The sequence below is a fragment of the Eretmochelys imbricata genome, chromosome 1 (assembly GCF_965152235.1).
Source record: "Eretmochelys imbricata isolate rEreImb1 chromosome 1, rEreImb1.hap1, whole genome shotgun sequence".
In the NCBI taxonomy this organism is placed as follows: domain Eukaryota; kingdom Metazoa; phylum Chordata; order Testudines; family Cheloniidae; genus Eretmochelys; species Eretmochelys imbricata.
Window position 1 is genome coordinate 126,884,105 of NC_135572.1, and position 24,044 is coordinate 126,908,148.

Sequence of the window (24,044 nt, forward strand, 5' to 3'; positions counted from 1 at the left end):
AAGGCACCAACTGTTAAAGTGACTAAATAGATAAGTAAGTGAGACCATAACCTCTGAACATCAGAGCCTAATAGATATTAAACTGCAAAAGTATGAAATAGTTTCATATGTGACCAGCCATCCTCATATTTTTTCCAAATGTTTCTATTAGACAGTGTCATTTTTTTCCCATTTATGCAGTAGTAGACAGTTCACTAAGCCAGTCTGTGTATGAGGAAGGAATTGCAGATATCCATTTTCTCACAATAACTCTTTTGGCCACTAAAACGCTTACTGCAATCCATTTCTCAATGTTAACTGGTAATACCAACTGATCCTCACCCCTAAAATACACAAGCTTGGAGAAGCAAAAAAAGCAAAACAAAGGTTTTGAGAGAGCACTGAATATGGTGATCCAGATTTATACATGTATTTTTGACAGGTATAGAGAGGTTGTGTGAAAGGATGGCATGGGGCTATGTGCAAGGATGGCATGGGGCTATGTGCATCTCTAACATTCACTGTGTCTTGACAATCTAGCCTTAAACAAATGTTCTGAAGTCCAAGAATACCTGTTTAATATCTTGCTCTGGAAGAATCATAAGGATGAAGAACTACAAATATCTTTCCCATTAAGCCAGATATCCTCCCAGGTTTCTGTTGTGATAGGAAAAATATCTTAGCCTTACTATTTTTCTTTGAGGCTGAGATTGAGAGGGTAATGCAAAGTATTAAGTATTAAGTAGTAATTCCTACAAAGTGACTTTTGTTTCCATATATTTCTTAACATGTTTTTCTAGAGCGTGAGAGTTGAAACAGACCAGTTGTCCCCTATCCTTGCATGAATCCTTGAGCACAACCATTGAAAGAAGGAACTATGAGACAGTAGTAGCTGATATTTGTTACACATGTAATTGAAGGAGGCCAGTCTATCATCTTGTATTATATCTTTAATGTTTGTTAATCCTTTTTTCTGTTCAAGTTGTCTTAAGTGTGGAGTTGTCTTCTGCATTATTAGTGCCTTAAGTGTGTGTAGAAGGTCAAACAACCAACAACTACAAAAAAGCCATGTCTGTAGAGTCCTTTCAAAAGTTGATGAACTTTTTCTGAATGAATGAAATAAACCTTCCAGGCTGTTCTTTTCCCCAGCAAAAGCCAGGGTCCAAACCAGACATATTTCCCTGTCTCTAGGAAAGACTTTCAGCAGCTACAATTCCCCCTATCGTCTCTTTCCTGAAAGGAAGGAAGCTTCTTTTATACCCTGCCTCCACGCCAGTATGTCTTGTCAGAGTAGCGTACAAATCCCAGCGGCAGTGGGACTGACTTCCAGGAGTTTCCCATTTACTGGCAGGGAGGGGAGCCCCAGTTCACTCTACTCTTAGGTGAGCTAGTGCTGGGGCCCTAAAGAAAGACAGCAATTTGAGTCTGACTTTCTAAATCCTCTACTCCTTGCCTTTCTGACACCACTTCCTTCATTGTCTTCCAAAACAGGATAATGGAGCCCCAGAGGCTTCCTTCACATTCTTAAATGGACTGGTACAAACTGTGACAGTGTGTGCATGGAGCTATACCCAGAGAATGAAGACCTGTGTTCCTGCCCAGTCCAAACAAAAGATGGAAGCAATCTGTATCTGCAAACTGAATCTACTATTAACTTCTGTTGGGAGCATAACCTCTGGAGAGCATCCACTAAGGAAGAATCTCTGAACAGCTTACATTAAGGACAGTACCTTCCAGGGGGAGCAGAGAAACTTGTTATTAATTATTACTTATCAGCTGTGTGACAGGAATGCCTTTAGGTCTCAAGTAACTGCAGGACCTCTTTGTGCTAGGCCAGGGGTCGGCAAACTTCAGCACACGGCCCATCAGGGTAATCCGCCTGTGGGCCGCGAGACATTTTGTTTATGTTGACCCTCAGCAGGCACAGCCCCCCGCAGCTCCCATTGGCCAGGAATGGCGAACTGCGGCCACTGGGAGCTGTGGGGAGCTGCGCCTGCAGACAGTCAACGTAAACAAAATGTCTTGCGGACCACCAGCAGATTACTAAGCACAGTGTTTGCAGGATCAATGCCCCTAGGTCCTTTTCTGCAGAACTGCTGCCGAGCCATTCGGTCCTTAGTCTGTAGCTGTGCATGGGATTCTTCCCTCCTAAGTGCAGGACTCTGCACTTGTCCTTGTTGAACCTCATCAGATTTCTTTTGGCCCAATCCTCCAATTTGTCTAGGGCCCTCTGTATCCTATCCCTACACTCCAGTGTATCTACCTCTCCTCCCAGGTTAGTGTCATCTGCAAACTTGCTGAGGGTGCAATCCACACCATCCTCCAGATCATTTATGAAGATATTGAACAAAACCGGCCCGAGGACCGACCCTTGGGGCACTCCACTTGATACCGGCTGCCAACTAGACATGGAGCCATTGATCACTACCCATTGAGTCCGACATCTAGCCAACTTTCTATCCACCTTATAGTCCATTCATCCAGCCCATACTTCTTTAACTTGCTGGCAAGAATACTGTGGGAGACCATGTCAAAAGCTTTGCTAAAGTCAAGGAACAACACGTCCACCGCTTTCCCCTCATCCACAGAGCCAGTTATCTCATTGTAGAAGGCAATTAGATTAGTCAGGCATGACTTGCCCTTGGTGAATCCATGCTGACTGTTCCTGATCACTTTCCTCTCCTCTAAGTGCTTCAGAATTGATTCCTTGAGGACCTGTTCCATGATTTTTCCAGGGACTGAGGTGAGGCTGACTGGCCTGTACTTCTCAGGATCCTCCTTCTTCCCTTTTTTAAAGATGGGCACTACATTAGCCTTTTTCCAGTTGTCCGGGACTTCCCCGGATCGCCATGAGTTTTCAAAGATAACGGCCAATGGCTCTGCAATCACAGCCGCCAACTCCTTTAGCACTCTCGGATGCAGCGCATCCGGCCCCATGGACTTGTGCTTGTCCAGCTTTTCTAAATAGTCCTGAACCACTTCTTTCTCCACAGACGGCTGGTCACCTCCTCCCCATGCTGTGCAGCCCAGTGCAGCAGTCTGGGAGCTGACCTTGTTCGTGAAGACAGAGGCAAAAAAAAGCATTGAGTACATTAGCTTTTTCCACATCCTCTGTCACTAGGTTGCCTCCCTAATTCAGTAAGGGGCCCACACTTTCCTTGACTTTCTTCTTGTTGCTAACATACCTGAAGAAACCCTTCTTGTTACTCTTAACATCTCTTGCTAGCTGCAACTCCAGGTGTGATTTGGCCTTCCTGATTTCACTCCTGCCTCCCCGAGCAATATTTTTATACTCCTCCCTGGTGAAATAAGGGTGGCAATACTGCAACACCACCCTAAAATAAACTTGTGACCCCCCCTTTCAATTCCCTTTTGGGTCAGGACCCCCAATTTGAGAAATGCTGGTCTCCCCCCGTGAAATCTGTATAGTATAGGGTAAAAGCACACAAAATACCAGATTTCACGGGGGGAGACCAGATTTCACGGTCCATGATGCGTTTTAATGGGCATGAATTTGGTAGGGCCCCAAATGATAGGGTAGAGGAAAAAAACAGCCGTAGGACTCTATCACGCAGGATGCTGTGCACTCTAGCCCAGTCCAATAATACACATAATCCATTGTCAGTGGGACTACTCATTCCATTGTTAGTGGGACTACTCACATGTTTAATTTTATGCATTTATGCATATATGCTTAAGTGTTTTTTCTGGATCAGGCTACATTGCTTAGTATATTGCAGCATCAAGTCCATAGTGCATTTGGGCCAACATAAAAGGGGCTTTTTGAATTTTGCTTGGCCTCAACAAATAGCAAGACGCCTCAATTCTCCCTAAAATACACACGCAACTGACATATATGTCTAATAATTTGCATTCAGTATTGGAAAAGCTATATTGGAAATATAACAGTATGAATGTAGTGTTATTTTAATAAAAAGTGAAAGTTAAAAGCCAGGCCAGCTGTAAGCAATTAGTATTGAACACCACTGCTATGGCATTTTAACAGTGGCAATTTGCAATCAGGAGAGAAAAATGTTTCTATTCTGCCAGCTGGGGATTTTTGGCAAAACAGTTATGTTTTTAGAAGGAAAACAAATCCCTTTAAAGAAATAATAATAACAAATTAGGATTTTACCTCAAGAGGTGTATTCTAAAGCTTCGGTCACTTCAGTGCTGAGCATTCAGTGAAATATATCATATCTAGTTAACAAAAATCTTATTAAAAATGGAAGAAGAAATAAGAAAAAATTGGAAGAAAATCTATTCATTCATCTGCATTCAGAAAATGAGCTCCATTTCTAACATCTGAAGTCCAAACAGCCCTGAATTTATTTTCCATTCATGAAAATAAACAATTTTCTATTGACATACAATAATTACTCTCTAATCTTCATTCTTGTGCAGTAAATGGGCGTAGATCTTTCAGTTTTCTTGTAATACTGTATATAATCAAGTACATGCAAATAACAATAATCAATTTATAATACTTTGCCAACAGAAGGCCTTCTCACCACACTCTGTGATCTCTAGCCCTAGTAAGCTTTTGTGGTGGTAACACGTTTACTAGTGGAGCAGTGTGATTTTTTAAAAATATGTAAGTGTCCCTGGTGTTTTCATCTGCAAATGTTATACAGACAGCAAGGTTTACTGAGTACACTGCAGTAGTGAAGTAAATGGGTGAGGGATAATGTCAAGAAAAACATCTTTTGGCATTTGTGGCAGCCTCTTTCAAGCACGTGGATGTGCGTCCCTCCCAATTGTATATGGATATTGGATGCATCAGTTCCTATCTCTGCTGCATGTCCTGCCTTCTTGAATGTGATTCAAACCTCTGTCAACCTTTCCCTGACTCCAGTGATATGCACTAAGGTCCTGATTCAGCAAAGAACTTAAGAATGCACTTAACTTTAAGAATGTGCTTAAAAGTGTTTTGTTGAATAGGAATGGACTCATTAAATTTGTACCCTTAAAGATACGCATATGGTTCAGTACTTTGCTGAACTGGGGCCTTTAGGAACAATCTGTGTCTGAATGAATTTTCCCTAACACATCTAATACAGTCACTAGAATTAAGTCATGTCATTTTAAAGAATTTTCAGGAAATGCAAAATTACAGAAGTCGAGTTAATTTAGTTTGACAAATGAACCAAATCTGCTTTTTGATTTGTGAGAACACAATATCTGCACAGTTTTGCAGCCTTGCAATGTGCATAAAGCCACAGAGTACATTATCCAGCTGGAGAGTTTTTGAAATAAAACCTAAACGATGTTCCCTGTATTTGCAAATGAATTAAGCTGATGAAGTTTCAAAAGTGCCATCACTAAGAATCTGACCTTTTCAGCTAAGATGAAGATTGCAATCGCTTTGTGTTACCATCTATTGGGAAATTATGGTTAGAAGAGTGTAGAAAATGAAAAAAAAAAGTATAAAAGAAAGAGTCATTTAAGGCACATCCCCTAATAGCTGGAACTTAAATTATCTCTCACGTTGCAGACAGCAGGCTTTGTGACCTTCGGAGTTACCAAAGGAGGGCATTAGACAGAGTTTCACAGAACTCTGAAGACCGAACACAGCAGGGATGAGACATGCTTGGTCTGGTTAAGATTTGGATCACTGCTTTGGTTTTTCTCTATACATTGTATGCACCATTTCCCCTCACAGTAGCCTCTGGAGTCCCCCATCTTGTTTTCTTTCTATGTTTTGGATGTAGACTTTATAGCAGGAACAAGAGAAAAATATATATGTGGTTACGAGAAAAACATTTACCTCATCCTTATCCTTACCATGTCTCGGATAGGTTTCAGCAACAGCAGCAGAAGAGATGAGGCCATGGAATCAACTGTATTGTAGAAGGACTTCTGTGTAATTAAACCTTCCCTCTGTTGATGGAAAAATCTCCTCCAACCAAGAATTAAAGGTGAAGATTTTTATTTTCAGAACAGGTATGAAGGACATAGCATTGCCTTTCCTTAAAGGCTTCAAGTTAGAGCTGGTACATTTTGTTTCAATACAACCGTTTTCCATGCTGTTTCATCTAGATCTCAGTGTTTCATGGGACTGCATCAACTCTGAACAATTTGAATTGAAGTGGAATGTTGTTTTGACTTTCACAATTTGTTTTTATGTTTAATTTTCAAAACCTTTTTTAAAGCTTGTAATCAATGTTAATATTATACAACTATTATAATGTAAAATATTAAATGTATAACATTATAATGTCTAATTTTTGACATTATCAAAATGAAACATTATCAAACCAAATCAAGATATTTCAGAACTTCTGTTCCATGGTAACTTTCAAATTTTCAACTTGTCATCCTGCTTTCAGATGAAAGGAAGTTTCAGAATGTTGGAATTTCCCTCAGGATGGCCGCTCTACTTTCAGTGCTTTCTAGAGAATAAGGAGGAGCTGAAATATCAGCAGTGCAACTTTCTGCTGTGTTACCATAATATGGCAAGGCTAGAATTAAGGAGTTCTGTATTACCTAGATACTGTGGGAAATACGGTACAGAATTGTGTAAAAAATAATTCTCTTCCAGAAAGGAAAGGTGGTACCCTTTCAGCCAGAATTTAGTCTCTGAGGAAGAGGACTCAACACAGCAAAGAGGGAATTCTGAGGGTCATGCTGAGTGTTGTCATGCTGAGTGTTGTCATGCCAGGCTGATGTACAGTATAAAACCTTGTTTCTGTCAATGTCAGGTGCCACAGGTCTCAAACGCAGCCCTGAAAGATTGCAAAGCAAGACCCTTGCCTTCTGCATCACCACACTGCAAGGTCAGATGAAGAAACCACAGCTAATGCCCCACCACCAGAGGCCACACCTGCTGACTCAGAAAAGTCAGGTGGCTAGAAGCAGACTGCTGATTGGACCCTACCTAGGGTTCCCACCTGTCTCGGTTTTACACGGACAATCTGGTTTTCGGCTTCTATGTCCGGGTGCCATTTAGGGTTGCCAAGTGCCCGGTTTTCAGGGGCCTGGCAACCCTAAACGGCAACTGAACCAAAAGGCCAGTTACTATGAGGAGAGAGAGGCACCAGATCATTAGCCCAGGCCAGCCCCTGCTCAGCAGGCTATAGGCAGGTTCCTTGAGATGATCCAGCGAGCGACAGTGGGGAGCGGGGCAGAGAAGCGAGCAATGGGGGCGGGGCCTTGGAGGAGAGACAGAACAGGGGGCGGAGCCTTGGGGAAGAGGCAGAGCAGGGGGAGAGTCTTGGGGGGAATAGGTGGGGCAGGGCTAGGGCCTCGGGGTTCAGTTACTAGCAATTAGAAAGGTGGCAACCCTAACACCACAGGGTATAAAGCTTCCTGTTTCACCCCCATCTGAACAATTATTTGCTAGGCCTACTGCTGTCTAGACTCCCGATACCAAATCCATATTCCTGGCTCCTGCTGACTCGCCTTGTTCCTGTTACCATGCCTCATCCCCACTGCTGCTACCACACCCTGCTCCTTGTTCCTCATCTTGATCCCCTGCTGACTCTATCTTTGACTGTTAGCATGACTTCTGACTCCAGCTTAATCCTTGGCGTGGCTCAGAGTCCAACTCTTGGCATGGTTTCCGACTCTGACTCTGGCTTTCACTTTTGGTGTGACTCCCGAACACAACCCTAACTCCACCCCTGACCACTAGATAAGACTGCCCCCTTATGGGCCTTGACAGTCACTTTTGGAAGAAATCATTTACCTGCATACCAGCCCAGACAAGCTGCAAAGGGTGGGGAAGAAGGAGAGAAACAAGAAAAGTTATAAAGTTATAAACAAAGCAATTGTGGCTGAAGTATTAGACTCCAGGGAATTTTTAATGTATTTGTTTTCCCAAGTCACTAATTCTCCATGTAGACCCTGTTGATGCACGTAACCGTTTGTTAATGTGCTTTGATCTAGTCCTCTTTGAAATGGGACTTGATCAAAACGCATTCACAAACTGTTAATGTGCATCAGCAGGGTCCACATGAACAGCTAGCCTGTGGCATGCTAGAGTTGGGTAGATTTACATTCCAGCTTGCCAGGATGTAAATGTTCACATAGACACACCCTTTGATTGTAGATCTTTCAGATTATAATATCTTTGGGGCAAAGGCAATCATCTAATATATGCGTGTATAGTGCCAAATACCATGGAGCCTTATATCACGGAGGTGTCTAGGTATTACTAAACTATGAATCAGACATATTTTCATGGCTTTTTATGCTATTCCAGTAAGGGACTCACTATTCTAGTTCAGAATTGGTGCTATCTGCTTTGTGGATACATGGGAGACATTAGTCTTCAAGGATATTATTCTGAGACCTTTCGGGAGCACTACATTCACCTAAAAATATTTAAAATGTACAGCACCCATTCTGCTCCTTTCACTCATCACCTTAAAATTAATCTATCTCCTTTGCCTAGAAGAAATCTGCTGAGTATTCTTCTGTGAACAATACTTAAAAAGACTTAACAGGTGACATGGAAAAGTATGCGCTAGAGCCCTCAATATGGCAGGCTGAGAAAGCCATTCAGCACAAACCTGGGACTTCATTTTTTTTCTGATAGGGTCTATGGTGGTCAGCACATTACAAGTGGTCTTATGTGGTGTCCACCAGGCACCAGGCTATGTGTTCATTCACCAGAGAGTCCTACTGCAGCATGGAGCTACTTTGGGGTTTTTTTTTTTTTAAAAAAGTGTAAATAAATTATAGTTGGAAAATCAAATAATACTGATTTTTTTAAAAAGTGACTTACCTGCCTCTGTGAGATGGTACCATGCAATATGCTTCAGTTCTGCAATGACCATGTGGGTAGCCTCAGAAATGTCAATGTGCTGATGCTCTTATTTCATCCACCTTTGTCCTTTTTAAAATTATTTATCGGAAATCTCAGACTTTTCTATCCCACGTGAGTTGAAGAGCTCATGCAGCAAAGAAATGTTAACTTTTCTGTGTCTCCCATGTAGCTGCTGGAGCATACGTAATGTCATGTAATGAGCAGGAATAATCTAAGGCCAGAAGGGTACAAGAGTCATTCCTTGCTTGAAGATGACTGCCTTTTCAGTATGGGGATTTGTGAAGTGTTAGTGTGTTTACGGCTAGCTGTGCCGTACATTAGTACCAGACCTCTATAAACCTGATGCTCAGTCCTAAAGACTATCTTTTGTGACTGTAGCATACATAGTTGTGGTCATCTATGAAAGCAATTTGCTAGATGTGCAAAATAATTGAAGTATAAAGTACATTCATTAGTTATATATATATAAAGTTAGTTCAGTACTTACACACTCTCTCTTCATTAATGAACAGCAAAAAGGTCAGTTATGTATAAAATTACATTATGGAAATGCTGCTTGAGTTTATATAGCTAGTGCTGACATGAGTTTTGCAATTAAGCAGGGATTAAAACATTTTGTTATATATGAACCACTTCATATGCATGAAGAACACAGTGTAGCCTCTGAAATGACAGCACTAATTCTTTGAGTATAGAATTATTTTTCTGAGAATTTACAAAAGAATTAGTTAGTTTCAGCGTTAAAATGTTTATAAAGAGGTCTGTTAAGAAATTTAGCACCCTGCGTCAGACCCGTTTTCTTTTGTCCTGAATAATCTCAGTAATTAAATAATAATTCCGACGCTTCAAATTTAAACCTAGTTAAAATTCACTGAAAGCTTGTGCGGATGGCAATTTTTTTCCTTATAAAAATTCCTTATAAAAAAATCATTTTTTGCTGTTATTCTTTATAACTGAAAGTTGCTTATTCAATGGGAGCTGACAAATAACAATCTTTTATAGAGAATTCCATGAAGAAATTGTTTACTTTAAAAAGGGCTGCCATCTCCTATTGTTTTCAAAGGGACTGAAGACACAGTTGCCCTCTTCCAAATGGCATCTGCCTCCCATTATCCTTAATAGGCATGAAGCCAAATTGCCCTCAGTTAATATAGGTGCCCCTAACAGCATAGACAATATGACACCATGAGGAAGAAAAAGAAAAGAAAATAACCTAATGTGACTTTAAAAATCAGTTTAATTAATCTAGAACTATAAACACTACTATAAACTAATTATAATTGTATATTTATGGCATGATGTCATTACAGGGCACAGTTAAGGTTATTTGAGTACCTTAGCTGTGCATTTCTGTTCCTTAATATGTAAATTTTTTTTAAAATGTGTGCTTAGGTTTGTAATGACCGTTTGCCCCTGGTGTGCTGAGACCACTGCCTATCATGTTGGCCATTTTTGGCTCATTTTTGACTTGTACTCCCCCAACTGTCTTTCTGGATTGTAAGCACTTTGGGGTATGGACTGTCTTTTTGTCCTATATTTGTACAGTTCGTGGCACAATGGGGTCCTGGTCCATGGCTGGGACTCCCAGGTTCTACAATACTACTACTTCTAATAACGATAGATGGTTCTGGAGATTACATCAGTGCTATGTTTTTACCCTTCAATTACTTATCTGTGATCGCAACCTTAACTTCAGTTTAACAAAATGTTATTTGTGAAAACAGCTTAAAGTACTGCTCAATCAAACCTCTTGACAGGAGTGAGCTCCTTCAGTTGAGCCTGAGGACTAGCGAGCCCAGCCTCCAAGCAGATTAAAGGGCTCTGCTGAGTTGTGGTAGGACCGACTGATTGGCTAGCCCACCTGACTGGCTGACAGAAGTCAAGCAGGCATGCTTTTAAACTCAACATCAGCAGATTGCTGACTGCTCAGTGTGTATGCCCATAGTTGTGATCACTTCTGTGCCTGCCTTGATCCCAGTCTGATCCCTGTTCTGCTTCAGCCCTGGTTTGCTGTCTGCTCCTGGCTCCGGCTTTAAGTTAAGCATGACCCTTGGCTTGACTGCTAGTTCCCAACTCTTCCTCTGACCGCTGGCTCTGGTTCCTGGCTCCCAACTCCTCCTTCAACCACTAGGCCTGACTTCTGCTCCAGCCATTATCTGTGACCACCTATGCCCCAGACACGACACCTCTGAGCAAAGTTACAGTTTTGGAGGATGTATATTACAGCTACTGAGGCTGATGCAATACTGTATTACGCTAAATGGAGTCACAGTCACATAAAACGGAAGTAATACAAGTGTTGTATCAGATCCACTTTTTTCTAGTCCATCCTCAATTTCTTTTGATCTAGTTTCTTTATTGGTGCCCATCATTGTGGTATCTGGGTGCCTTATTTAGACATGTCAAGGTAAAGTCACTGCCTTTTTCAATTAGGCACTGGTAGAAATGGACCAAATATAAACTGATGTAGTGATACATGCCTGAACCTGCAGACAAGCAGAAACAATAGCTCTAAGAGGTGTGAACTGAACTATTCATCTAAATCAATGCCCTGTGGATTTTGCAATTCTGTGCCCATGGAATCTGAGTTTTTTCATGATACCATGAAATGGAGAATTTTGCCAAGGGATTTACCATTTTGCTGCAGCCAGAGATTCAACATAATTTTTCTGTCTCCTTGCCCGGCTGGGACTTGCCTGCGGTGGTTTCTTGTTCCCCAGCTTTCTCTTCAAGAGAAGGGCCACTAGGATGATCAGAGGAATGGAGAACCTACCTTATGAGAGGAAACTGTAGGAGCTTGGATTGTTTAGCCGAACAAAATGAAGGCAGAGGGGAGATATGAATGCCCCCGCCATATATATATCAGAACAATAAACACCAAGGAGGGAGATGACCAATGTTAAGGGCCAATGTTGGCAGAAGAGCAAATGGATATAAACTGGCCCATCATCAAGTTTATGGGTGAAATCAGACAAAGGTTTGTAACCATCAGAGAAGTGAAGTTCTAGAACAGCCTTCCAAGAGGAGCAGTGGGGGCAAAAAACCTAACTGGCTTCAAGACTGAGCTTGGTAAGTTTACGGAGTGGATGGTATGATGAGGTTGTCTAGAATGGCATATGGCCCATCCATGACTGCTATTAGCAAATACCTCCAATGGCTGGAGCTGGGACACTAGGTGGGGAGTCCTCTGAGTTACTACAGAGAATTCTTTCCCAGGTGTCTGGCTCATGGGACCATCAGGATCTAACTGATCACCATATTTGGGGTCAGGAAGAAACAAAATTTCCCGTCAGGCCAGATTGACAGTGATCCTAGGGTTGGTTGGTTGGTTTGTTTTTGGCTTCCTCTGCAGCATGGGGCACATGCGACTTGCTGGTTTGAATTAGAGTAAATGGTAGATTCTTTGTAACTGGAAGGTTTAAAATCATGATTGGAGGACTTCAGTAACTCAGCCAGAGGTCAGGGGTCCATTACAAGAGTGGGTGGGTGAGGTTCTGTGGCCTGGAATGTGCAGGAGGTCAGAGTAGATGATCATGGTCCCTTCTGGCCTTAAAGTCGAGATATAGTGCATTGCTCTCCAGAGTCAGGCAGCAGGACACCTCCCTTTCTCCTCTCTTGTGGGTCCATCACTTATACCCTGACTTTTCTCTCTGGGAGACTCAGACCAAAATATAGGTGCTGGAAACTAGGGGTGCTGCAGCACCCCTGGATTGAAATGATTTCCATCATATCCAGGATTTACAGTTTAGTTCAATGGCTCTCAGCACCCTCACAATAAAAATGGCTCCATCACCCCGGACCAAAATATACCCCAGAGTGTCAGCTACCATGATACTTCCAAGGCGTTGTCACAGGAGCTGGAAAAGGATTCTGAGGCATGTATAAAAGGAGGGATCACAGCTCTATTTGGAAACTAACCATCCATCTTTATGAAAGAAAACCATTGAACTCTTCAATTGAAAGCTTACGGGTTTACACAATCAGAAGACTGTTTTATCAAAGGCAATGTTGTAAATGTGAAAGGTTTTACTGCCAATAGCAAAAGCTACCAAGCTCTTTATTTTTGGGGAAACAGTCATTGCATCCTGTGTCTAAAATAGCATCAGTGTAATGTCCAGATCTGCTGCTACCAGTCAAGTGAAAGCAATCCCATCTCTAATGATGCCATCACCTGATGAAGATGGGGAAGTAACATCAGAGCACCTCCCAAAGTCCTCAGCTATTCTCTTGCCCAAAGTGGCAAAGAGTGTTTGGGGAAATATGAAGCTGCCAGTACCATGAGGAAGAGAAAGCGCAAAAATCTGGACTGGGGAAGGGGCTGGGCTACTGAAGAGCTGAAATCCTCCTGCTCCACCTCCCCAAAAATCACTTATCTTGAGATTGACTGTTTCACTACGGGTATGTCTACACTGGCAAGTTTCTGCACCACAAGTTATACCACTTTTATTAAAATGCTGGAATTAAACCGCTGTTGTGTGTCCACACTGTGCTCCTTGGGACGCTAGAGCGCATCCACATTAGCAGTTCTTGCAACAGCAAAGAGAGCAGTGCATTGTGGGTAGCTATCCCACTGTGCAACTGGCTGCAGGATGCTTTGGGAAGGGTTTGCAGTGCCTCATGGGGCAGGTACAGTGTCACATGATGCAGGTTTCCCAAACCCATTGTTCCATGGGCATCCTACTACATTGCCAGCTGCTTTTCAACTGAAGTGTGTGTGTGTGTGGGGGGGGGGGGGGGCAGAGTGTGTGACAGAGAGTGTGTGTGTGTATGGAGAGAGACCGTGTGTTTTGGGGGACAGAGAGTGTGTCAGCATGCCGTCTTGTAAGTTCAGACAGTGGCATGAAGCAACCTGTCCTGAGGCAGGGGCAGGGGGAAACCCTACCAGCCCCCGCCTCCCTCTCTGGGCTCTCTGCACAGCAATCTCTCGCTCTTTCTTTGTCTCTCTCTCACACACACACACACCTCCCTCTGTGTTCAACAGCGCGAGCATTCCACATTCATGGTTTGTTTTGTGTCGCGGAGCAGATCAGCACAGCACGCAAGGGCTGTCAGAAACGGTGCTTTGAAAGGGGAGGGGCGCATGTCTCCGCAGCAGCCGAGTTCAAAACAATGAACAGAGCGGTCCCTTGAGGCATTATAGGACAGCTCCAAAGGCCAATTACAGGGCAGAAAGCAATCAAGTGTCTACACTGGCAATAGAGCGCTGGAGCCTCTGCGCAAAGAGCCTTACGACTCTCGGCGAGGCGGGTTTTTTGCAGCGCTGCAACTGAGGAGTTTCTGAGCACAAAGTGGCTTGGCAGTGCGTCTGCAGTCGGAGCGCAAAAAGCTGCTTTACTGTGCAGAAACTAGCCAGTGTAGACAAGTCCCAAATACTTAGTCACTGGGTGAGAGACAAAGAGAATGACTTTATTCAGGCAAAAAGAAAAGGAGTACTTGTGGCACCTTAGAGACTAACCAATTTATTTGAGCATGAGCTTTCGTGAGCTACAGCTCACTTCATCAGATGCTGTAGCTCACGAAAGCTCATGCTCAAATAAATTGGTTAGTCTCTAAGGTGCCACAAGTCCGCCTTTTCTTTTTGCGGATACAGACTAACACGGCTGCTACTCTGAAACCTGTCTTTATTCAGGCAATTGTCAGATCAGCTTGTGTCCGTGCTCCCACCTTTCCTGTTTGCAGCTGGAAGTCTGCCAGGTCCATCAGCCTATGAAATTCGGGAATCCTCTACAGCAGGCCATAGAAAGAGAAGCACAAAGAAACAGTCCTATACTACAGGCAAAGTACCTGCCAATCAGCAAGGACTCTGCCCATCATACCCCTCTAGGAGCTCCTCTAATTGGAGAAGCCTTCTCCCATCTGAAAGAGCAAGTGGAAGCAGGAGCTAGAGATTCCAAGTACAATATAAACCAAACTTTGAAATTATTTGAGAACAACAATCCCAACTGAAGTTCTATTATTTTAAAGCATCTTAAAGTAACTTTTAAAATTTGATATGGGGAAAGAATTTCCCTTGAAGATAAATATTTTGCAGTCTCCTGGTCACCATGCGGAAAACTCATCAGGCTTCAGTGGAGTTACAATGGGGATTCATATGGTCCCTTCTGTTATATGTAAATTCAGCAAGTACTTCTGCCAACAATGACAACAATTGTGGGAACAATATTGCAATATAAAATGCTGGCTAGCTAACACCCTCCACTGCATCCTGTGCCTGATCTGTGAATAAAGAGAGGAATTTAGTTCCCAACGTGTCAGTCTGTGACATTTCACAAGCACTACATTCCCTTCCAAAAAAAATCAGCCAGTGACATAGGGAAAGTGCTACAGTGACTGGATGATAAATTGCCTGCTGCTAACCATTGCAAATAATAAATGAAAACACCCAGGGCTAAATCACACCTCTCACAGCCCAGAGGGAAAATATGATCCTCTTTGGGACCAGACATTTCTGCCCTCTGACAGTTTTCTTTTCCCATTCTCCTTTCTCTCTCTTACTTGTTCTCTCCCCTTTCTTTTTTCTGTAGTTCATTTCCTTCAGCAACTCCCAATCCCCCAGTGTGACCTTCACGCCCACCCCCTTCTCATCCCAGCCACTAAAAAAATGAGTAATGAAATATTGCTGATATTTGAAGTGTCATAATTTTGCTTTTGAGACATGATTCATGAGGTGGGAGTAGGGTGGAGTACACACCACTAAAAGAGTCAGGGTTCAGGCTGTCTGGAGACAACACTCAGTTCACATTGGAAAGGTTTTCTTTGTAACCATAAGGGATAAAACTTTCTCAAAACAAAACAAACAAAAAAACCCATCCCTTTGAGATTCTGCTCAGTGGATGTATCAGACAGGCAACATAAATACACCAGGCATTTACCAACCTCTTGTTAACCAAAAATCACGTATCCTGAGGTTGACTGTTCCACTAAATACTCAATCACTGGGTGAGAGACAGAGAGAATGACTCTATAGTTCAGTGGTTAGTCCACCCACTTGGGAGGTAGGAAACCCTGGGTCCAGTCCCTCTGCTTTAATCAGTCATCTATCATTATTTATCCACAGTGGAGCAGCTTCAACAGGGGAGGTTGAAGGCATCCCACATCAGAATATCCCATAGCCCCATGTTTAGAGCACCACTGAGAATTTGAACTGAGGTCTTCCACCTCTTTCTCCCCTTCAGGCAGAGCAAGGGGGAATTGAACCAGGGCCTTCCACATCCCAGGCAAGTGTTCTAACCACAGGGCTAACAGGTAGAAGATGGGCACCACTGGTGGCACCAACACCCATCAGAGCACCTATCTTCCCTGGGTTTGTGGATTACTCTGGGGCTTGGGTGGGCAATAGTCCCCCAGATACCTAGGGTGAGGCAGCAGGGCACATGCTTAGATGCAGAAACATAGGTGTGGGGGACTTTTACTTAGGCACTGAGTGAGTTTAGGCGCCTACAGCGTTCAGGAGAAGTTTTGTGGATTGCAGTGGAGCCTAAAACTGGGACTTCGGTTCCTCAGTCTGGGGCTTAGGTGCCTAATTTCCTTTGTGTCTCTTGAGTCTATCACTGTAAGGCATATTGTCTAATCCTTTAAGTATTCTTGTGGCTCTTCTCTGAACCCTCTCCAGTTTTTCAACAATTTTTCTAAGCCTTCCAACCCACCCTCCTATCTTAAAGTCCTTTTCTTTAAATGCATCTGGTTTCTGCTGAAACATCTGGGTAAAGGGTGTTGTACTATACTGTAGTTCCTGTGATGGATACAGTGTGATTATCATGAAGGACAAAAGAATGAATTATAATAATCTGTTGCTTATTATAAAGTGTAGGCAGGATTTAAGAAGTTTAAGGAAAGAAACCCTAAATTTCCAGAACTGATAAAAAGTGGATTAAGTTATATTTGCAAGATTTGCAGAGCTGGTTTTAAGACATAACAGTCCCACAAGGGACAGGCTCCTCTTGTTACATAAAAAGGGAAAAACACAATTCTGCACAAGGTTAAAGACTTTTTTAATCACAGACCGAAACATCATGATTACAAAACTGATGGTTAGATTTAAAACCACCCTATACACATTTCTGTGGGAATATTTCCCCTTGACTCCCTAGCAGACTATGGGTTCAAGTGAAAAGCAGCACTGTTCACATTTGCCTTTGGGATTGAACTGTGAATTCCAGGATGCTGGTTCATGCTGCAAGAAGTCAGGTAAGGATGCTTGTTGGACACATTTCATTCACCCCGTTGGAAGTGGCTACTTTTAGAGATCTCTGCTACCTACATCAGAAATCCTAGTCATCTTGCAGCTTTCAGTCCAGAGCCTTCGCTGCAGCTCCTCATCATATGATACATCAGTAGATTTTGTCCTTTGCTCATTGTAAAGATAGATGCCACCAACTCCTTCCAGCTCTGGTGAGACAGCTGCATAGATGGATGTGGAGGCTCCTTCCTCTGGAGTCTGCAGACAGTAGAAAACAAAGCTAAATGAGACAGGTGCATATACATAAAGACATTGTTTTAATCACTATACACTACCAATATCAAAGAGCTTCCTTTGTCCTGTACCCAGCTTTGTGGTTTTATTCACACTCTGATGAGGAAGGGGAGGAAAAAGGCCACATATCCAGACAGCCCAGTATAGCATTTTATTAACATTCTATTTAGAGACAGCTTCAAGCCACAAAACTCTCACATGCACATGGAAAACTTTGAGATATTCAGAGACAGGATTTTAGTCCAGGCCCATCCTTTCCAGCAATAATCCAATAAGAAGTTTGTTTCTTAGGGAGGTAGTTAATTCATTTCTAAAAGCAAACAAAAATATTAAAATCGCTAGTGTAATTATTCATTTTATAAGGATAATGTTTTTTAATCTGCTCTAAGCAGATGAAGGTGTAGTCTGTGTGTATAAAGCACACTTTTTAATAATGTGGCATGAGCAAAAGACCATGACAACTATGACAGCAAATGAAAATTCTGCTGTTTAATCCAACCAGGAAAGGTAAACCAGAATACTATATTTTGCATAGAACATAATTATCAGAGTTCGCTGCTGTCAAAAAATAAAATGGAAGAAGCTTTGTAACATTTGGCATGAAACAAATGTTTAAATCAAATTAATACCTTATTTCATGAAACACCTTTCATCTTGAGGGAAGGGGGAAGTCCCGGATGACTGGAAAAAGGCTAATGTGGTGCCAATCTTTAAAAAAGGGAAGAAGGAGGATCCTGGGAACTACAGGCCAGTCAGCCTCACCTCAGTCCCCAGAAAAATCATGGAGCAGGTCCTCAAAGAATCAATCCTGAAGCACTTACATGAGAGGAAAGTGATCAGGAACAGTCAGCATGGATTCACCAAGGGAAGGTCATGCCTGACTAATCTAATCGCCTTCTATGATGAGATTACTGGTTCTGTGGATGAAGGGAAAGCAGTGGATGTATTGTTTCTTGACTTTAGCAAAGCTTTTGACACTGTCTCCCACAGTATTCTTGTCAGCAAGTTAAAGAAGTATAGGCTGGATGAATGGACTATAAGGTGGATAGAAAGTTGGCTAGATTGTCGGGCTCAACGGGTAGTGATCAATGGCTCCATGTCTAGTTGGCAGCCGGTGTCAAGTGGAGTGCCCCAGGGGTCGGTCCTGGGGCCGGTTTTGTTCAATATCTTCATAAATGATCTGGAGGATGGTGTGGATTGCACTCTCAGCAAATTTGCGGATGATACTAAACTGGGAGGAGTGGTAAATACGCTGGAGGGCAGGGATAGAATACAGAGGGACCTAGACAAATTGGAGGATTGGGCCAAAAGAAATCTGATGAGGTTCAATAAGGATAAGTGCAGGGTCCTGCACTTAGGACGGAAGAACCCAATGCACAGCTACAGACTAAGGACCGAATGGCTAGGCAGCAGTTCTGCGGAAAAGGACCTAGGGGTGACAGTGGACGAGAAGCTGGATATGAGTCAGCAGTGTGCCCTTGTTGCCAAGGCCAATGGCATTTTGGGATGTGTAAGTAGGGGCATAGCGAGCAGATCGAGGGACGTGATCATCCCCCTCTATTCGACATTGGTGAGGCCTCATCTGGAGTACTGTGTCCAGTTTTGGGCCCCACACTACAAGAAGGATGTGGATAAATTGGAGAGAGTCCAGCGAAGGGCAACAAAAATGATTAGGGGTCTGGAACACATGACTTATGAGGAGAGGCTGAGGGAACTGGGATTGTTTAGTCTGCGGAAGAGAAGAATGAGGGAGGATTTGATAGCTGCTTTCAACCACCTGAGAGGTGGTTCCAGAGAGGATGGTTCTAGATTATTCTCAGTGGTAGAAGAGGACAGGACAAGGAGTAATGGTCTCAAGTTGCAGTGGGGGAGGTTTAGGTTGGATATTAGGAAAAACTTTTTCACTAGGAGGGTGGTGAAACACTGGAATGCGTTACCTAGGGAGGTGGTAGAATCTCCTTCCTTAGAAGTTTTTAAGGTCAGGCTTGACAAAGCCCTGGCTGGGATGATTTAATTGGGGATTGGTCCTGCTTTGAGCAGGGGGTTGGACTAGATGACCTCCTGAGGTCCCTTCCAACCCTGATATGCTATGATTCTATGATTTCCTAGTCCAAAGATAGCATAGTGAAATATTATGGTAATCATATAACAAAGAGACTATTCACAGGGTAAGATATTACTCAACATGAGTAAAAAAATCTGGCCCAGGCAAGTACAGTAATGGTAAATGTTGATTTTTCAATAAAAACCACTCTACACTGGGAAGACATTGGGAACAGTAAAACCAAATATGGCCCTGATATTGCAAAGATTAATGTGCATGCTGAACTTTACATACTGGGCGTAGTTCCACTGGCTTCAAAGATACTATTTACACTGCTTTAAGTTAAGCATGTACATAATTCTTTGCCAAATAAGGGCTTAATTCTTAACCAGGACTGCCTTGTAAAGGAGGCTTGTATCTCAATTAAATTTTCGAACCTTGGATAAATAATAAATCATCATCACTAACAGCAACAAATTAAATTTCTTAATAGCAGAAGGATAGCAATTAGAAGTAATCATTAATATTTTATTAATATATTATATCTGTCAGAAGGAAAGCATTGAGTCTTAAGGTATTGTCTGTATTTTAATTATAAATCTAGTGATACAGTAAGCCTATTACTCATGTGATGGTTCATTGGACACTGTGTTACTGAATTCAACAGCTCTTTGGGACACACAAGTCTCAGCCCTGGTCTACACTAGGAGTTTAGGTCAAATTTAGCAGCGTTAAATTGATGTAAACCTGCACCCGTCCACATGATGAAGCCCTTTTTTCGGTTTAAAGGGCTCTTAAAATCGATTTCCTTACTCCACCCCTGACAAGTGGATTAGCACTTAAATCGGCCTTGCCAGGTCGAATTTGGGGTACTATGGACGCAATTAGACGGTATTGGCCTCTGGGACCTATCCCAGAGGGCTCTATTGTGACCGCTCTGGACAGCACTCTCAACTCAGATGCACTGGCCAGGTAGACAGGAAAAGGCCTGCAAGCTTTTGAATTTCAATTTCCTGTTTGCATAGTCACCTGCAGCTTGCCACGCTGGCCAGAGCTCATCAGCAAAGGTGACCATGCAGAGCTCATCATCAGAGGTGACCATGATGGAGTCCCAGAATTGCAAAAGAGCTCCAGCATGGACCGAACAGGAGGTACGGGATCTGATCGCTGTATGGAGAGAGGAATCCGTGCTATCAGAACTCCGTACCAGTTTTTGAAATGCCAAAACATTTGTCAAAATCTCCCAGGGCATGAAGCACAGAGGCCATAACAGGGACCCGAAGCATTGCCGCGTGAAACTTAAGGAGCTGAGGCAAGCCTACCAGAAAACCAGAGAGGTGAACGGCCGCTCCAGGTCAGAGCCCCAAACATGCCGCTTCTATGATGAGCTGCATGCCGTTTTAGGCGGTTCAGCCACCACTACCCCAGCCGTGTTGTTTGACTCCTTCAATGGAGATGCAGGCAACACAGAAGCAGGTTTTGGGGACGAGAAAGATGATGATGATGAAGTTGTAGCTAGCTCACAGCAAGCAAGCGGAGAAACCGGTTTTCCCGACAGCCAGGAACAGTTTCTCACCATGGACCTGGAGCCAGTACCCCCCGAACCCACCCAAGGCTGCCTCCTGGACCCAGCAGGCGGAGAAGGGACCTCCGGTGAGTGTACCTTTTAAAATACTATGCATGGTTTAAAAGCAAGTATGTTTTATGAGTGATTGAAAACACTCATTTGAAAATTTGAATGGATACTATTATGTAGCCATAATTACATGTACAGTGGTCACTGAGTAAATAGCTGGGTTCATAACAATGACAACATCTATGGTCAGTACAAAATGTCAGATACCACAAATAGACAGGACAAGAATCTGTGATACAGCTTTCAAGACCAGAGACTTCATCCTTGACTTAAAAAGCCTTATTCTACCCTTCTCTTCCATGCATCCCTCTCTCCCTCCTCCCATTTTCTCTCCTCTAATCCACTATTCCTCTATTTCTACCCTTCTCTTTGCTCTGCCTCAATTAGGGGCCAAGAAAGATCTGGAGATGTTTCATCAACTATACTATAGTGTTCTCCATAAAGACTTAGCCAGCACCACCAAATTGATTTCAGACTACTTGAACTGCTAACCCTGAGCAAAGTGAGGACTTTAATAGGTTCATGCAATATTAAAATGGTTTACATTTCACTTTTTAAAAAGAAAGACAATTAGAAACAGAGGAGACAGAGCTGAAAAGTGCTGCTCTTTCCAGGACAATGCTGTGGCGGAGGACAATTTATTCTGGAATCAGAGATATTAATATTAATATATAGTAAAAGATGCAGTACTGGGTTGAACAAATTGTGAATCCAGTTTCAAAGAAAAAAATTGAAGTATGGAAGGCTCAGCAAGAAAGACACATGTTTTAACTTGGATAATTGATACCTACTGCCAGCTTTTTCGTGGAAATTCTAGTACAAGAAAATTGAGAAAGCTTCTGAAGCCTTCTGTCAGACTCTAGGTGTGTCACTTAAAACAGAAACAAAGCTGAACTATTAAATGAGCAGACATTGACTTAGGAGGAGTATGGCCACTGTTCTGAACCCTACTGAAATCAGTAGGAGATCTATAGGTGCTCAGGGCCTCTGAAAAATCAAGACATTTTCATTTAAGAGCCTAAATATGCATTGAGGAAGCTAACCTTAAACGGTCATGTTTGAAAATTCTGGCCTTAGAAACAGGTTTTCAGAAGTATTTAGGGACCAAAAAATGTCAAAAGGTAGGTAGTGGGAGTTTTGAAAGTGCCAAGGTGCCTAACTCCCATTGATTTAAATAAACTATTAAAAGGATGTATGATGCAATGGTGGCAAATATGTTTTCAACATAGTGCAATGCTGGCTGTGACACCAAAGAGCTATGTATATTTATTAGAATATATAGAACTTTTATCTGAGGCCAGGAATTTATTAGAATATATAGAACTTTTATCTGAGGCCAGGAATAGTAACATGTTTTGTGTCTCACACATATGATCTGATGCTGGATCTAGTCTTCTGAACAACAAATTTAGCAAATTCAGCAACCACAGCATTACAGCTTGCTGAGGTATGAGCACTCATTTGATCAGTCACGTACTGAGTGGAAGCCTGTCAAAGCCAACAATTTGTACTACCAATGCGTGTATTTCATATGGTTGCATGCAGTGCAAAGGGGACTTAAAGATGTCCTAATCATGTAGTTGGGCCCTGAATGATCACAGTGGTCCCTTCTGGTCTTGGAATCTATGAATGGCATCAAGCCAGCATAGCCAGTTCTGCTCCACATCCTTCTAACCTCCCAGTGTAGGGAGGAAGACTGGAGGGAGGAAGACTGGAGAATACTGCACTCTAGAGATTCCTGTCAAAATAACAGCCTCTAGAGTGTTATAAACTGGGATAAGGTAGGGCAGCCCTGAGGCTATTCTAAGTTACACTGGGAGCTAACATGGTTCCCCAACTGCCCCCAGGATAGCAGGCCTATGTGAAGTATAAATTTATTACTATTAACCTTATCCTCTCCCATCCCTCTTCCCTCTTATTGTTTATCATGTTTTGATTTAAATTAGATTATAAATTCTTCAGGGAAGGAAAAGTATATTCTTATGTATTAATACAGCATCTCGCGCAATGGGGCCTCAACCCTAATTGGAATTTTAGGGTGTTAGAGAAACACAAATAATAAATAATACTAATAGTCTCATGGTGAATGTGTCTATTTGGACTATGAGTCTCCCTTCATAGTGATACCATTAGAAGGTATATGAATTGTTTCATCATGGCCCGTTTCTATTAGTTTGCTCCTTCCACAACACTATATAGACTGAACCATCATGGTTGATGTTTTGCAACCATATCTGTTCTAGGCGCTAGTCAAACAGGAGCTTAAACTGCTCGCTATGACAAACTGTATCTTCCCAACTCCATGGGCCTGTTTGGCAGCATCCCAGCCTATATAGAACTTATTGGACAGCAGCCAATATGGTTAAAATTATACATCTGTTCATTAGCAATTTTCCTCATAGGGACACAAGGCCATCCAATGAGAAGTCCTGATGCAGATGACTCTCAACATAACCGGGGGCGGCTCTACCAATTTTGCCGCCGAATTGCTGCCGCAGAACACGGACTGCTGCCCCATTCTGAATGCCGCCCCAAGCACCTGCTTGGAAAGCTGGTGCCTGGAGCCGGCCCTGAACATAACAACGTTAACCATAAAGTCAAAGGGCCTATTGCTAAGAAAAGGCCTACTGGTAAGTGAACCAAACCCCCATGAAGTTTTAAGAATAATTTTCAATAATAATATTAAGTAGTGTAACTTTTATGAAGAGGGAAATTTAGTTTAATAAGAATGGAAAGTTTATTTGCTTAATGTTTAATATAATATTCCTTTTTTAACCACAAAACATACTAACCACATGAGGATGTCAAGTCTGGATATTGCAATATGTGCTTAGAAATTTACAAACATGTTCCAGACAAAAGGGGATGTCTGTAACTGTCATGCGTAAAAAAAGGAAGTTATGGCTTGTCAACAACCTATCTATAAAAGATTGCAAGTTTGAGTTATTGGTCGGATCAGACAGGACTGGGATCAGGCTGGCATTGGCTGCAAACTTTGGATTGGGTATTGTATATCTATTCTTATTATGTGCTACTCTTAAATAATAAAGGCAACTTTATTAATAAAGACAATCAAGCCTGACTACTCCTGTCTCCCTATTTCATTGTTACCATCTCAGACCGAATCACTAACAATGAAAAT

The 24,044-nt window shown here is 42.4% G+C and overlaps 1 protein-coding gene across 3 annotated transcripts in view; it reads right to left on the reverse strand.

The window, feature by feature from the left end:
- Positions 1 to 16,723: 16,723 nt before the first annotated feature.
- The window catches only part of ZBED1 (zinc finger BED-type containing 1), a 217,263-nt gene continuing 209,942 nt past the window's right edge, over positions 16,724 to 24,044 (reverse strand). For all 3 annotated transcript variants that reach the window (XM_077815330.1, XM_077815320.1, XM_077815309.1), the window contains one exon: positions 16,724 to 17,186. In XM_077815330.1, the coding sequence (XP_077671456.1) occupies positions 16,989 to 17,186 (198 nt within the window). In that variant the 3' untranslated portion in view covers positions 16,724 to 16,988. The remainder of the gene's footprint in view (positions 17,187 to 24,044) is intronic.